The sequence below is a fragment of the Paramisgurnus dabryanus genome, chromosome 3, assembly GCF_030506205.2.
Source record: "Paramisgurnus dabryanus chromosome 3, PD_genome_1.1, whole genome shotgun sequence".
Classification (NCBI taxonomy): domain Eukaryota; kingdom Metazoa; phylum Chordata; class Actinopteri; order Cypriniformes; family Cobitidae; genus Paramisgurnus; species Paramisgurnus dabryanus.
The window spans coordinates 20,898,884-20,913,656 of NC_133339.1; the positions used below are offsets into that span (position 1 = coordinate 20,898,884).

Consider the following 14,773-nt stretch of genomic DNA (forward strand, 5'->3'; position numbering starts at 1 on the left):
ACGACTTACTTATGGGACTTTGGTATTACTTTTTCAGTTTAAGCCCACATCTTTCTCTATCACAAACAGCCTCTTAGGAAGCTTTTAATCAATACAGAGAGGAAAATCAATATGGAGACATTAAGATTTAAAACATGAACTGTATTTCCTTATGCCTGGTTTACCCAGTCTCAAGCTGTACAAGGGCAGGGCAAAGTTGTGGGTTGTTTAAAGGACAAACAGGTCTCGTGTAAACACCGCGAAACAGACTTTAAACTTAAAGCCTTAGAGTATTTACACATACTACAATAGATATATTTTGCAGGTATTGCTTGTATTGGCCAAAGGCAGGATATGGAAAACACCTTGATTACACAAAAATGTCAATGTAACTGTGGGGTTCATCACGGTTGAGCTGCAATAAGTTGCAATCTATATGTATATGAAATGGGCTTTAAGGCACACATGGAATCTGAATTTTACAAAATCCTATGACCAAGGGCGTTTGCTTATAAAATATTTTGAAAATGCTTTCAATCGCCAATTACAACATGGTATATTTTTGTATGTTTAAACACACTACACAGTGTAGTCAATGTCAGTTCTCACATGGCCGTGCAATCACAGTGATGGAGGGGCGGTATAAACATTACAACAACCAACCGGCGCATCATACAACGACTGATGAACAAAGCAGAAGTATCACAGCAACCAAAGCGCTCAGTTGAAAAAAGCTGGCAGTCGTTTTAAAAGCTTTGGTGTGCACATCCCCTAACATACATTTACATCGTCCTTTGCCAAGCAAACTCCAACTCGAGTCAATAATCTATACTGAGCAAACCCTACTAGGACTGTTGTTAACAAAGGCACTGTTGTTCACAAAATTAGTGTGACAAAATTTCTAATGAGATCACATGAAAACATCAACAACATGATTAGAAAAATCACTTTTCAATAAAAGGTTTGTAATCCTTAAGACGCAGATGATTGATACATTACATAAAAATATGTGTGCCTGTTAAAAACTGACATGCCGTGGGACACATGCCACAATATGACTTAAGGCCGTACTCTTTAATCATCATGACATTGGAATGACAAAAGGGAGGAGTTTCATTCAAAAGCAGAGCGTGTGTCGAAGCAAGATTTTGTTTTGAGTTCTCTAATAATGTGTTGAGACCACAGACCTTCCTGTAACCAGCTGTTGCTTTACTTCAACCTTTCATGACTGTCATTCGTGACTGACTTCTTTGGTATAAGCGAGACAATAGGTGTGAAATAAGCAGGATCGGCCAGTAAAATACACCTGCTGTTTCTATGCGTTCTGCTCTATCCATCAGTATTATGACTTTTGTGCTCCTGTAGATTTAGCTACCTTTAATCCAACTTTAACCACAGAGGCATTGAATACATTGTGTATGAATGAAAGCTAGAGTATTTAAGTATGATAAAGTAGCTCATTTGGGTTTTTAAAGGAAACACCGGAGGCATTTGGCTTATTATTACATAACACACTTATGCAGCCTACAGCTCAAAAAGATGAAAGTTTGATAGGCATTCTGGAATACATTTTTGTTATTTAATCTACTTAAAAAAACCCACAAGACTGCAGTTAATTTTCAATGCAAGTGCAAATACTATTCACCAAGAAATATGGTCCAAAACTGTCACTGTACCCTTTAAAAAGGTTCTACTATGCACCATGTAGGTACAGATATGTATACCTTTTGTACGAATATATCGAAATATGCATTATTTGGTACCAATATGTAGGGGTGGGCCGATACTTGAGGTTGGGTACGGGGAATAACAGGGCAGATCCAAATCTGATACTGTGCGTTACTACTGTTATGCTATGGAAAAGTCAGACTATTATAAGAGCACCAAAAACATTTTTATACACTATATTCAAAGTCCTCCTAATATATTCGACAGCTTTATGCGAAAAACAAATGCATATATGAAGATATTTAAGATCACAAAAACTGAATGGTGTGGTGCTCGCTGAGTTAATGCACTGGAGTAGTGGTGGATTAAAAACAGAAAAACAAGGATCGATCCGATCAATACTCAAAATACTCAATACTTGGCCGATACTGAAGATTCAGGCATCGAAACTGGATCGGTATGGAAAAAGTGGTATATCAACCCACCCCTACCAATATGTACCTCTCAGGTGCTATTATGAACTCTCTAGGTACAAAGGTGTACTTTTTGATAGGGTACAGCCCCAGTGACAGGGTGTCATTAGGAGCCATTTTTTTTCAGACAGTGTATACTTATGCATAAACAAGACCTATAGAAGAAAATGCTTTTGAAAAAATGTGGGTGCGGCTCAGTGGGTAGCACTGTTGCCTCACAGCAAGAAGGTCCCCGGTCCGAGCCTCGGCTAGGTCAGGTGGCCCTTCTGTGTGGAGTTTGCATGTTCTCCCCGTGTCAGCTTGGGTTTACTCCGGGTACTCCGTTTTTTTTTTTGCACAGGCCAAAAGCAGGCAAGTTAGGTGAATTGAAGATACAATTGCCCCTCCCGCAATCTGTGTATGGATCAACTTGTGTAGGAATTAACCAGTTGTTGCCATGAATATAGTCATAGATGCTGGAATGGCATAAATAAAGAAGACGAAAATGTGATTAATCGTCGACTTTTAATTTAGAACAGGACAAAAACATTACAAAACTACACTACAAAAGGGACTGAACTAACTCTTAACTAACTTAAATTGTCATCTGTTTGAAAAGTCATTTTACACTTCAGCTCAGCTATTATACAGGTTTTTTTCAGGGCCTATAAAAACGGACTGGCACTGAAGTAGCTATGAGCACACTACTTACTATCTGTTACACACTTGACCCACTTGATTCAGCTTTTACCCCTAATCCCCCACCCCCCAAAAAGTTTTGGGGCCAATAGTATACCTCCCGTTTGACCTGTCATTTTAAGTCCCTCTCTATCCAGCCCCACCACCTGACAGACAGACATATGAGCCCTGCCATTTCCACTGCTTTCCCCTCTACGGGGTAAACAATATCAGATCCCACAGCTGGGCCACGTGGAGCCATGAATTACACAACAAACCGACAGCACGCTCACCCTGTAATCGGTGACAGACATGAATTTAAATATTATTAGCCTACAATCTCAGAAAAGAAAATACAAAAGCTGTCCCTGGGGTGGTACCTTTCTAAAAAGTTCACCTTTGCACCTAAAGGGTGCATATTAGTAGGTCAGACATACCAAATGTATACATATCCGTACCTAAATGGTACATATAGGACCTATTTTAAAGGTGATTTGTTGGGAGTAAATAAGACAAATTAAAATGCACGTTTACATAATCAGCCTATGGGCCCTATCTTGCACACAGCGCAATTGACTTTGTAAGTGACGCATGTATCATTCGTATTTTGCACCGGCGCACAGCGGGTTTTTCCCTCCATGGACGCACGTCGGCAAACTAGGGAATGAACTCTTGTCCCTGGGCGGTTCAGCGCAAAAAAGGAGGCGTGTTGCGGCGCAAACCATCCCTGATGCTATTTTGCAGTTTCAAAAAACAATTGCGCCACTGACCAGAAAAAACTAGTCTAAAGTCAGTGGCGCGTTGCGCGTTGTTCATAATGCTATTTTAAGGGCGCATGCTTGACCATAATGTATAGCGTGCACAACCCGCACACACTTTGCTTATCTAATCTACACAGATGCAACAGTTATTTTTGCAAATCATAAATTGTTACAATAAAAAATATTAACACATGATATAAGGAAAATCATTGTGGTGAGCATTGTGGTGATAGTTTTTATTTATTTTGTGTGGCTGCGTTAAAAAATGATCATGCAAATAACGATTAAAATATTTTCATAAGTTTGTTGTGTGGCTGTATTACGTTTATTTTATGTAAATAATAATTAAAATGTTTTCATAAGAAACCTTAATGTATATGAACTTGATTTGTAAGTGTACTTTGGGGTTGGACTGCTTGCGTTTCTTGGCTTTCAGCGGTGGACGCAGCGATGTCCTCTGCTGGCGTCAGGTCCTGTGTAGAGGCAGATCCACCTCCCATTACACGGCATGCCCGATTTATGCTGGCAAGCTTGGGATTTCCCCGTCTCCTGACATCATTGTAGCGCTTGCGGCGCAACGTCCTGGGGATGCCAGCTGATGAGACAATTGTGGCTATTTCCTGATTTGGGCGGATTTCTCCTATCCCCATACAAAACAACTTCTCTGTCTTGGACTGCTCTTACAAGAACGTCGGTCTCCTCCGCTGTGAAGCGCTCCTGGCCTGCGCCTGGTAAATCCGTCATAATAATAGCAACCCGCCATGGAACTTGCGCACTTGCGTTTAAAGGGAATGTTGGATGACGTTCTGATTGGTGTATTTGATGTTACGCCCAAACCACACCTATGAATAATGAACCTACTTCAGACCAACCCCTTATTAATTTGCACTTGGCGCAAGAGTTATTTCTCCCGCCGTGAAAATAGCAACAGCGCCCAAGATCCGCCCACAAAGTCACTTGCGCTTTACGCTTCACACTTGCGTTTCAGATCGTTAAAATATGTTTTATTAGTGTTTTTATGAAGAAGAAAAAAGTTCAATGGGGCAGCAATGAAGCCACACTCTGCAGGTTAAGCAACTCTTATGCTGCTTTATCTGCCTTCATGTCAGCCATCATAAAAGAGAGATCATTGAGAGGCACTTGAGTCAATCTCATTAACTGTGTTAAGTCTCAAAGAAAAGCTTGTCTTACTTTTCAAATACAGCAGCCGGCCATCTTCAGCTATTATATCCATCATCTCCAGACAGCTTTATCATTAGCGTGACGAACATTATTGAGATAATTAAGCAACCATTCTGGGAGAAATAAACAATTTCCTTCTTTCAAGAGGATTAGTTCAATAAGCCACCTGCAGGTGGCAAAACACATGCTGAGCAGAGATGAGCTGATGGGCAATGAAGGAAAGATTTCTCAGATTTGAAAAAGACTGCCTGGGGAAACTAAGTCACAAAATCATATTGCCTTTCACAGGATTAACAACGCATCCTTTTTAATTCACACTGAATATTGTTATAAGAGAGTACAGCAGGTATAAAGATCAACAGCTAAAGCAGCACACCCCCAGGCTGGCAAATCATCACTGACTGTACTTTCCATGTAAAGTGCTGCTGGCAGCGAATGACGATAGTAGTAATACTGTATGCACCTGTGTTGTGATGACTGATGTTAAAATAATACATTGTACTAACAGTGAACCCAATGTACTGTAGAGAACAGCGGCCCCAAAAGGTATTTGGACACTTAAGCCACACACAAAAAAAAATGTCTGAATGGTTTAAACTGTACAAATACATTGAGATGGATGGATAGATCTGCGCCAGATAATTCATGCCATGTTTACCTGTATAACAGGTATAACTTTGCTGACCCCAGCAATCTGCCTAGTAGCTCATTTTACAATCTTGTAAGCAATAAGGTAACTTTGGTCAAGGGCCCATAACTCAGGTTACCTGTGCTGGTGGACATAATAGCCAAGATACTACAGGGAAGCTGTCAGCACAAGAACCGAATCTGGATACAACAGGCAAATTCTAATATAGAGGGAAGTAAATCAAGCGGCTTTCACCACCAGCTAATGAAACCAAGTCATATGAATATTATCTTTCCATCGGTACCTGTCCTTCACCTGTCCTTACCTCATCTAACCTCATTTCTTTAGGGATGGGGTGGGAATGTTATTCTTTGGTGCACAACACACGGTGTGCTTTACCTGAAACAGTTTTTGTCAATATAAATAAAGAGATAATATGGGCGATACTCTGATACTGATATTGACCTGCAAATGTGATACACTTAATCCTGCTTTATCAGGCAAAGCTCAGTTGTAACAAACTAGAGGAAAGTCCAAGGATTTGTAACCCCAGTCACCTGAGATGAAAACAGGTTAACCTATATATGTAAAACTGTCAACAGACGGCACAACATAACCTTCAGATAACCATTCCTGTCCTGTGGTTCAATCGTAAATCAACCTGTTGATTCCACACATGAGTGGAGAAGATCTGCTACCATGGTGAATAATGAAATGCCATTGTGTCACCTAATGATATCTGACCTTGAATAGACTGTGATATTACATGCAGCTAAAGACAACTGCCTTTGCAAAGTAATCAATGAAATATTCAGTGATGTGCATGAGAACAGTCACAAGACAAAACTAATACATTCTCCATGTTTTACATTGTAACTTATTCTTATTAACTACACCCCTTTGTCATTCTCCTATTTGTCATCATGACATAACCATCTAAATTTACTGGTTGACCTGGTGACCTCTAGATGATGTAAAGTTATCATTACAAAAAGTGAGCATGGTAAGCATGGTTTTCCAAAACACCAGTGACTACAATAATTGTTACTATAGTAAAACAGTGTTAACTTGATATATTAGCCACTACTACAAAAATTAAAACAGGCGAATGTTCTGAAAGTGTCCTACATTGTTTGATCCCAAATTATTATGTATTATAACCCTACCGCCATGGAAAATACTGTAGCATACTTGAGTATTTACTACTGTGATCTGTAGTAAATGGTACTAGCCTATAGCAATCACTACATTTTGTTATAGTAGTATTCTGCTATATTAATATCTATAGTGAACTTTTGTAAATACTGTAGTATACTGTAATATTTACTAGGGTAGTGTAGTATCTATTTACTACAGTTTACTGTAAATACTAAAGTATAGATTGTTTCATCAGCGAGAACAGTATGGCTGTACTGTAAACAGTAGGGCTTTGGTGGACCAAAGTTAACATCCTGTACAAATAATAAAATTAATATAGGCTATATGTTGGCTGCCAAACCTCTCTTCGCACAGCTGTGATGCATGCTTGTGATGATCTTCCCCCGTCTTTATGAAACCGAAAATGTATATTTTTATATTTATATTTATTTTATATTTTAAGGTATTTGTACTAGAGGTCCATTTAGCCACTAGCCAAACCGATAAACAAACACAGACCGGAAATTAACTTCGGCCACGTGCGTAACCGTGGCAACGCAAGCGCTCCTACATTTTGTTGTAAAATATGGTTTCCATATTAATGTTTTTTTAAAGGATTACAGTTATTATTTTAATTAACTGTAAAACGTTTTTCAATACACTGATATTAAATATTACATTTTTCTTAAAAAAAAAAAAAAAACACACAGAGATTTAAGTGCACTAACATCATTCAAACTACTTACCTGTAGTTCACACCAGGCAACCTCCACAGTGGTCTCCGTATCCAATCCTTTATAAACGGTCTTGAAGGAGCCCCTTCCGATCTCAATGTTAAATTTAAGGAATCTTCCGTCAGGTGAAGTGGCCACAGCTTTAGTCTCAACTTCATCCTTTTCTTCCTGCTTGCGTTTACTCTCAGACTCCGTCCGTAACAAAGCAGCCTTTTTCTGAGCATTCTCCTCATCTGATTCCGAGCTCGCATCGATTTCCGGTGGGCCGATCTCCTCCGCGTTCCAGCTCTCCGCCGGTGGCGGGTCCGAGTCCTGGGTCTCAGGTGGTGAGCTTGAGTCAGGTGATACCGGAGAAGAAGAGTCCCCCTTCTTTTCTTCAATAGTACTTTCAGATAAAATGTTGTCGGCTGACCAGGAGAGCGTTTTGGTAAGAGGTGCGATGCTCTCCTGAGTCTCTATATCCATAGTGTGCAGTTTGTTTAACCTGTACGCGTTTCTTCTGGAGTTTGCCGAGTGTCTCCTGCGTCGCGGCGGCAGGCGCACTGGGAAGAACGAGTCCGCGTCGAATCCCGCACTTAACTTCTGGAAACCAAGACCAGCCATGTCTACTTCAGCTTTTGACATTGCTGCAGATATATTTGCTGTTTAAATTAGAAGTGTAACGAATGCAAATTAGTTGTTTACTGCATTACAGTAGCACTGGTGTCTCCATTCCAGCTTTCTCCCCATAACATAATAGTTATCTCTTAACCACAACGTTTCCAAGCGCGCAATCTGGTTTAAGTAAAAGAAAACAAAAATATAGAATAAATACGAACGCAAATGTGAAGTTTTAGTACTTTTAGTACCATAAAGCACTTAAAAATCGACGGCTCCAGGTGCGCAATCCGGTTTAGGTAAAAATAAATAGAAAACACAAACTGTCAAATAAAAACGAACGTAAGATAACGTTCCCTGGTAACGTCACGCAAAAATTAACAAAATTAATAATTCGCTTAGTAGTTTATAATTCGTTTAGTTGTCCAATAGTAACATCCAAACCATATGAAGAAGGACCTTCCATGCGCGCAATCTGGTAAGCTATAAGTAAAATAAAAATAGCACAAATAACATAAATTCGTACGCAAGTAGATGTTTTCTCTTAATGTCACGCAAGAATTCCCAATATTATCAAGTCGTTCAGTTGACGAATGCTGTGGCTTGACGTTTGAGCGTGTAGACGGCGCGCACGCAGCGTTGCCTTCGCGTTCTGAAAGCGCAAGTGGAGAGTGCAATACTGTGCTGTTGCTTTTGCTCCTCCCTGTGGAAAAAACTCAGTATGGGAGCACTAACAGAGTTTAACTGACAACATGCACATAGCCAGTTTGATTGACTAAAGTGCCTTGGGTGCAATACTTTTCAAGCTGATTATGAATGTCTGTTGCATAAGTGTGAAAATCTAAACCGGCAACATTTATTGCAAGAATCTAAAAATCGAATTCAGTGCATGTTATTGCATTCAATAAATAACTTCACTCAACAGTGATCCACATATCTGAAATGATCAAGCTGTAGCCTAATTCAAGAAACCTCATGAAATGATTGGTTTAAGCACTTTCACAAACAAATCCTACACCTAGTCTCAGGTTCAATGCTTTTTTAACTGTCTTAACTGAAAACAACTTGCCCTGACATATCTTATAACATATCAGTGCCATTGTTTTGTCTCAAAATGCACATCAGTTGTTTCTTCTTTGTCACATTTTGCTACTGTTTTACATTTAGGGGCTTAATGCAAGTAAAACTTTGTGAAACTGGGCCTTGGATTTTTTATATCATTATTAGTCCAAGTTATTATTATTCCATTAGTTATTATTAGTATCATTATCATCAGTTTATGATTAATGTGTGAGCACATACTTTACATTGTGAGGAGGACTAAATGTAATATTTTAAGAATGACAGGAGGTGTAGTACATGCTCCCCTCCCCAATGCTTTTCGTTGTCATGGCCTGTGGTCCTTCACAAAATGTATAAATAAATGAGAATAGCTAATAATAGCTGATCAGCTGATAGTGGATGCGATGAGCAACATCAAAGTTGTATAAACATAGATCTGACCTCTAGCCAAACTCTACAAAACACATGAGTAGCAATCTTGTTAAGACATTTAAAGGGATAGTTAAGCCCACAAATTAAAATTCTGCATAATTTTCTCATCCAGATATTGTTCTAAACCGGTCCGCATTTATTTTTCTGATGAACACAAAAGAAGATATTTTGAAAAATGATGGTTTGCACACAGCTGATTGTAACCATCGAAATTGTTGGAAAAACAAATATAGAATTCAATTGTAATCCTTTGTCAACGTATCTTCTTCATCATTTCTTGGAATACTTCCATAATATTTGTTTTCCTAGTCAATGGTTACAATCATCTGCTTGCTTAGCATTTATTAAAATATCTTATCAAAATAAAAAACTCATACAGGTTTAGAACAACATGAGAGTGAGTAAAGGATGACAGAATTTTAATTTTTGGGTGAACTATCCCTTTAACGGAGAATTATTTGGCAGGCTGACAGTAATCGTTTGTATTGGTTCATGCATTAATCACATGACTATTAATATTAACATCTTCACATACAGTGTCAGAAAAAAGTGTTTAAAAAAATGGTTCCAATGTGGCACTACCTTTTAAAAAGGTCCTAATATGTACCATCAAAGTACAGATATGTACATTTGGTACTAATATGTACTCTGTACCAAGATGTACTAATATAAATCTTTAGTACAAAGGGATCTTTCTAAAAGGGTACCATCCCAGACCATTTTAAATATCCATAGCCTTGTTTATTTCTATACAGACTACTAAAATCACATATAAAAACACTTTATCTTCATAGGTTCATAAAAGCTATTTCAAGCTGACTCTGTGTTTTTGTTACAGTAGATGTGTTTCCTAGCAATGAGCTGATGCTCAATGAAACACACGGATGAGCTGTGATCTAATACTAGGAAAAGCGTCAGGGTTAGTTGGAGCTTAGCTGCACAATCGCAGGTCATCCGTTTGTGACTGTGTTTCTGCTGGCTTAAAGCCTCATAAGGATTAACTTTGACTTGTCTTGGTCTGCCAGTAGGCCACTACAAAATGTCTATTACCTAAATTGCAAAGGCTGATAGTGGAGTCACATGAAGATGCACACAAGAGTACATACCAAGGTGACAGTGAATTACCCTATAATTTCTAACAAAAGCATGCGTGTCCAAAAACGATAAAGACAATATTAACGTGAACAGTAAACACAGATCAAAATTATCCAAGCTATAGTAAAGCTTGTGTTGAGGAGATAGCGTAGACCTCAAAATGCGATACAGCATTGCTGGTGCCTGAGGCTTTAAACAAGCCCATCTGACACACAAGCTCACCAGAGGGACTTGTGTCTAAACCCTTATCATTATGAACATATTGCCTCTCCGTGAGAAGCAGGGCCCCTCTGCATTCACCCTGTACTTATCACTGCCCCCTCCCATGTTAGAACTTCTGCCGAATCATATTTCCGATTAGGCCAGTTTGATGGACGGAGAGAACAGCACATATGAACACGTAGCAGTAGTCGGTCACGTGGAAGATGTGACAACTGTCGCATTGCTTTCTGTTCACTTTTGGCCTCCCTTGTTATCTCTGTGCTTGCTGTGGGTGAAGGGCATACGTACAGAAGTAAATTCTACAGAATTTTCATTCAAGATAACAGTTTAGTTTCTTATAGCAGTCATACTTTGCAAACATTTTGATCCACTACCAAATTTGCAGCCCGAATAAGTGCATTCTCAGAGAGTGGAAATTATTTGGAGATTTATTTTTTTTAATGAATAGTAAATTAATAAAATTAAATACGAATAGTGTTTACACCATTTGACCCGTATATATTAGCTGTACACTCCTTTCTATTAGCATAAGAATACAATGTGCTATTCCTGTCATTGGGGGAGAAGTGAGCACAGTGTTCACTAAGCTTATTAAGACAGGCATGTAAACAAACTATAAACCAGACTCTTTACATGTGGTTTCATATACTGCCACCTAGCGGTACAGCATGGGATATAACGAAACAATTAGCGTTTTGACCAAAATCTGATTGGATAAGTTACGTGAAAGTAAAATTTTTTGATTGTGAAATAACAATAATTAGATTTTTAAAATATAGCCTGGGTTTCACAGAGAGGGGCACATATGCTATATATCTACAAATGCAATTTGAATCGTGTTATGTGTACCGTCTATATTTAAACAAGACAATAAATAAAATAATATGTGTTAAAAAGTAAGTAACACAGACAAAGGCTCATACGGATTGCTATTTATTATTAATATTATCAATGCCACTGTTCCTTAATAAATCAAAATGTCTCTTAATGACAGATCGCCATTTGTAATTTGATTTTGCTTACAAATTGTTTATATAAAGATACTGGATATAACAGATAAATAAAAAGGAGAACTGGACAGGAGACAAAACGTAATAATCAGGGGACCTGCCGCCAACATCAACCCTTGAAATTGACACAGATAAGGGTCTATGAGTTGGCCCCTGTCCGGGGCCCTTTCGTGATGAAGATCTTTGCCTCATCATCAATTTCATCCATGATCCTCTCCTGCTTCACTGAGAGAATGGTGTAGCTGACTGATGGAGGGATGCAATGGTTAAGGGCAATGTGTGACACAACTTTAGAGATTAATGAAAATAATACATTTAAAGTATACTAATACGCTTTCAAATCCTAACATTTGGCTTTATTCTCAATAGATGGATGCCCCATATACACAGTTTTTTCAAACGTAACATTTTGTATGTTGGTTGTGCCAAGTAAGCCTGTGTTTCTGGTTTAACATCCGTAGTTGGTCCTGCAACACATTCCTGTCAAAGAAACACGTCCTAACTCCAAACCATCATTGTTTATTTTGAGTAATACAAATTAGTGTTTACGCTCATACCAGGTAATTTAAATCACTATGGGGAAATTCGACTTAATGACATCAGAGTACCGCGAGAGCGATTCAAAAGCAGATTCTTCCGTATGTTTACTCCAGTCGCTCTCGCGGTACTTTGATGTCAGAAGTAAAACGGTCTGCGCAGTATCACACTAAGGGGAAGACAACTATTATTGTCGTGAGACATCAAAAGGATACACAAACCCACCACAAAAGCCCCAATGGCAAGTCCGGTGAACACATTACGATTTCGCAGTTGCTTTGAGTGTTTCGTCCAATGTTCGAGCTCCATCTGTCTTTTGATGAGCTGTTTTTGAGCAACCGTGAGATGTTTTGATGTCGCTGTACTCTTGTCCTCCATGCTTGTTCCGTGTATAACGCTCTCGATGACGTAAAACACGTAGGTTACGTAATTACGTCACAGCTGCCTCGACACAATCAACCAGCAGGTGTCGCTATATGCATTAGAAAGGTTTGTCCAGTGCAGTGTTTCTTTTCAGGCAAGTAGGCTACTTTCTTTTTCAGGTACCATGAAAACATCAATAAAATTAAAAGCGTATTGTTTTGTATAATTATTTTATTGCTGTAAAATAATTATTCAAAACTTATTGTAAAATAATTGTATTCTTAAGAGGTTTGGAGTTCCTTGAAGATAAAAAAATATGAATGTATTGCTGGATTTCTCAAAAGCATTGACTTACAGTCATACATATATAGCTTATCAACCACTAAGCAAAGAATTAAAAGCTGGTAGTCATATTTAAGCAAATAAAAGTATTAAATTCGGTACAGTCATTCGTTTTTTTTTTCTTTTTTCTTTTTACGTTCTTCCTGAGCCTGTCACAAAAAAAAGAAAAATATTTGAGGAAAACAGCCTATTACTTAATTTCTTAAAGCATGTTTTATTGTTGGTTTAATCATGCAGGGCTCATTTCTATAGGTTTTCAAATTTATTTTAAACAAACACTAGGCCTACACAGTTATTCCAACTCACTGCTATGCAAAACTAGATGAGTTTTGTATTCCAAAGTCAGTTTTTCACTTTATATCTTTTGGAAATTAAAAATTAACTACATATGAATAATACGTGACACCTTTGTAAAATCAAGTCTAATCATCTATGAGATTTGGAGCATCAATGTTTGATTTCAATGATTGATTTCACATTCATTTTAATTTTGACTGGTCTACTCACTCAATATTAAAGACATCAAGGTAAAAGGCTATTCAATTCAATTTTATTTATATAATCACAAATGTTACCAAATCAGCTTACCAAAAATCATGACACTTTACTTGTTTCGGTATAGACATATGATAGAGTCTGGCCCCCAAACTCAAATGTCAATCTACGCCCATAAAATATATTTAAATTATATTTTATAAAATAGATATAAATTATTTTTTTCTGATAAAATATTTCCGCTTTATGTTGGAATCGTTGTAATAATATAAAATAATAATTGCAATAGATATTTGTAAAAAACAGATACCTTTTGGTTGGAGATGATCACCCTTCAGTGGCAAAATAAGACTGCGAGATAATCGACTTGTGCCGTTCTAAATTAGCCACCCACAGTGACGCGTTGTTGGCATTATGACGTCACCTCATAAAACGGGGTGTCACTGGGTGCTTGGAGTCAGTTCTAACAGAACTCATATGGTAAAGACAACTCCAGCAGAAACAGCTAGACGGTCAGTCACGTGGGTTTAATGTTTCCTACTTCAGAAATTATTCGGCAAATGCTTTCCATCTCCCATTATTCGCATTTACTCTTTATCGCATTTAAATAAAAAAACTCAAACGAGCATAAAAACTTTTTTGCGAATTAAGGGATTTTAATCGAAATTTGGCGTTTCCATCACTCGTTTTCATGCGATACTTCAGAATTGGAATAAAATCATGGTGATGGTTTCCATCCAAACGTGAAGCGAATCTTTTCGAAATTCATACAAAAAGGAAAACAAGCAAATGCGAATTAGGTGCGTTTCCATCAAGTTATTTGAGTGAATGATGGTGGTATTGGTAACCTAGCAACCAACAGTAAACAAAACATTGTACGCGAGACAGGGCTGCATGTAGTCACGATGGGGCAAGTTATTAATTTATTAGCAGTGCAGCTTGTAATTGCCACACTAAAAGCTGTGCACAGAAGGAGAAATTAAGCATTTTTGATGAAGGCACTAGCAGCAAGGAGCCACATCCATGGTAAAGATAACTGGGTTAATGCGTTGTTCGCTATGTGTGAATTAATTCGTTAAGTGAGTTTCTATCCCACATCGCATTTACTTTTTCCGCATAAATCTCAAGCGAGCGTACAACCTTTTTTTGGTGAATTAAGGGATTTTTAATCGAAATTTGGCGTTCAATCACTCGTTTTTGATGCGATACTTCAAAATGTGCATATCGTGGTGATGGAAACATATAGCTAGTGACAACAGGTTGAGAGGGGCAGCCCACACCGTACCTTCTCCCAAGGATCCTCGTCGGAGAAGCAGCGGCTGGATCTCTTACCCTTTTCTCCAGGTCAGCCGATACAGAAAACACATTTCAGCTTATATCCGCAATTTTGTTTAATTTA

At 38.2% G+C, this 14,773-nt stretch overlaps 2 protein-coding genes across 3 annotated transcripts in view; both read right to left on the minus strand.

The window, feature by feature from the left end:
- wnk4b (WNK lysine deficient protein kinase 4b) overlaps positions 1-8,500 on the minus strand; it is a 73,130-nt gene extending 64,630 nt beyond the window's left edge. For both annotated transcript variants that reach the window (XM_065252739.2, XM_065252738.2), the window contains exon 1: positions 7,232-8,500. In XM_065252739.2, coding sequence (XP_065108811.1) covers positions 7,232-7,843 — 612 coding nt within the window. In that variant the 5' untranslated portion in view covers positions 7,844-8,500. The remainder of the gene's footprint in view (positions 1-7,231) is intronic.
- A 3,044-nt stretch (positions 8,501-11,544) lies between these two features.
- Positions 11,545-12,592, minus strand: coa3b (cytochrome C oxidase assembly factor 3b). The gene is made up of 2 exons (XM_065252563.2): positions 12,390-12,592; positions 11,545-11,883 (listed from the first exon to the last, which is right to left on the minus strand). The coding sequence occupies exons 1-2, from the start codon at positions 12,550-12,552 to the stop codon at positions 11,777-11,779; spliced, it is 270 nt and encodes an 89-aa protein (XP_065108635.1). The 5' UTR covers positions 12,553-12,592; the 3' UTR covers positions 11,545-11,776.
- Positions 12,593-14,773: the final 2,181 nt, after the last annotated feature.